Genomic DNA, 1981 nt, shown 5'->3' with positions numbered 1-1981 from the left:
ATGGCCATGATGGCAGCTCTGTGTAGGAGCTGTCAACTGTGGTCCCCGATGGCTCGTGTCACAGTGGGGTACAAAAGCAGTGCTGAGGGCAGGCAGGTCTCAGACCAGGGAGCTGCACAGCCAATGAGAAATTGATCTACATGGGATCAAAACTACGGCCTCTTTTATCCCAAAGGGATTTAACTATTTTTTCCCCAAATTATTTGCTGATATACAAGACCTATATGGTTACAAAGCTTTGACTGGCACACTGGCATCCGAGCTCTTCAGAGATCTTGCTGGAAAGTCGTACCTTTCCCCCCAAGTCTGGACTCGATTTCTATGTCTGGGTACTCTTCTTTCACTGCACTCGCCAGCTCCTGGTACGTCGACTCAAACCCACAGGGCTCACTGAGAACAAGAAAAGAGAACTCTGCTGTCAGGCAAGGAGGGGTGGGGGGGCACACAACACTGACAGTGTCTCTGTGAGCAGCATTAACACACCCAGAGGTGTCACTGCACAGGCTGAATTATTACATGAGTGACCTGTGGGCCCAGGCCTGCTCTGAAACTACATGCCCCACCCTGTTTCTGGAGAAGGGGCACTAAAGGCATAACTGGGTACTTGGGACAACTGAAGAGAAAGCTGGGGTGGAGGGTCGCAGGGCAATGACAACTTCTTCAATTGCCAAGGACAAGGCTTGGCCACCTGTGGCCCCCAGGCCGTATCTGCCCCAGGGCACTCAGGGGGGGTGGGGAATGACACATACCAGAATCATAGAAAGTCAGGGTTGGAAGGGACCTCAGGAGATCCTTTAGTCCAATCTCCTGCCCAAAGCGGAATCACCAACTAGACCATCCCAGCCAAGGCTTTGTCCAGCTGGGTTTTGAACACCTTCAAGGATGAGATTACACCACATCCGTGGGTAACCTGTTCTAGTGTTTTACTCCCCTCCTAGTGAGAAAAGTCTTCCTGATATCTAACCTAAACTTCCCTTGCTGCAACTTGAGACCATTGCTCTTTGTTCTGTCATCTGTCACCACCGAGAACAGTCTAGCTCCATCCTCCTTGTAACCAACTCTTCAGGTAGTTGAAGGCTGCTATTAAATCCCCTCGTAGTCTTCTTTTCTCTGAACTAAACTAAACAAGACCAGCTCCCTCAGTCTTTCCTCATCAGTCATGTGTCCCAGCCCCTCACCATTTTCTTAGTTCTCCCTTGGACTCTCTCCAATTTGTCCACATCCTTTCTATAGCAGGGGGCGCAAAACCAGATACAGGACTCCAGATGTAGCCTCACCAGTGCTGAATAGAAGGGAATAATCACTTCCCTTGATCTACTGGCAACGCTCCTACCAGAGCAGCCCAGTATGCCGTTAGCCTTCTTGGCAACAAGAATACATTCACTGCTGGCTCAGAGCTGAGAGCAAAGCTGAGCCACTTACCCCCTCCTGCATGGCCCTCCTTGCTGGGCATCTGCAGCAGGGCTGGTGCCAGGGGACAGGGGCATTTGCTGGGAGCCACCTCAGGCTAAGGAGGAGGGCATGCAGCCGCGGGGCGAGCAGAGCAGAAAGGCAGAGCAAGCGGGGAGGAGACAGCGGAGAGGGAGCAACTCCCTGCTGCGCCCCCAGCTTGGCTGGGCTGTCTCCCTCCACCCTGTGACTTATGTCCTTCTAAGGCCACCGTACCGTACCCCAGCCCACCCACAGCCGCGGCCCTCCCGTAGGGGGGAGTGGCAGCCCAGGCCCCTTCGCAGCGGATCTCACCAGTACTCCACCACGATGCGGACCCCGCGCCCCGCGGCTGAAAGCGGCACCGCCGCGGGCTCAGCTCCACCGCTCATCTGTATCGCCGCCGGCTGGCCCAGCTCGCGCTTCCGGGTTCCTGGGTCACGTGCACGGAGCACTTCCGGCTGCTCCCCCCGCCACGCAGCGCCGCGCAGGCGCACAGTCGGCACCGAGCTCCGGCGCTCCCTGCTGGCCCGGTGGGGCAGCGCGGCGCCCG

The 1981-nt window shown here is 56.2% G+C and overlaps 1 protein-coding gene across 1 annotated transcript in view; it reads right to left on the bottom strand.

The window, feature by feature from the left end:
• MIEN1 (migration and invasion enhancer 1) overlaps positions 1–1893 on the bottom strand; it is a 20177-nt gene extending 18284 nt beyond the window's left edge. The window contains exons 1-2 of the mRNA XM_019507217.1: positions 1744–1893; positions 293–390 (exon numbers count right to left, since the gene is read on the bottom strand). Coding sequence (XP_019362762.1) covers positions 293–390; positions 1744–1820 — 175 coding nt within the window. The 5' untranslated portion in view covers positions 1821–1893. The remainder of the gene's footprint in view (positions 1–292; positions 391–1743) is intronic.
• Positions 1894–1981: the final 88 nt, after the last annotated feature.

The sequence above is a fragment of the Gavialis gangeticus genome, unplaced genomic scaffold (genome assembly GCF_001723915.1).
Source record: "Gavialis gangeticus isolate Ggan-Ray unplaced genomic scaffold, GavGan_comp1, whole genome shotgun sequence".
NCBI lineage: Eukaryota > Metazoa > Chordata > Crocodylia > Gavialidae > Gavialis > Gavialis gangeticus.
This window is presented reverse-complemented; position numbering and strand designations above follow the sequence as displayed.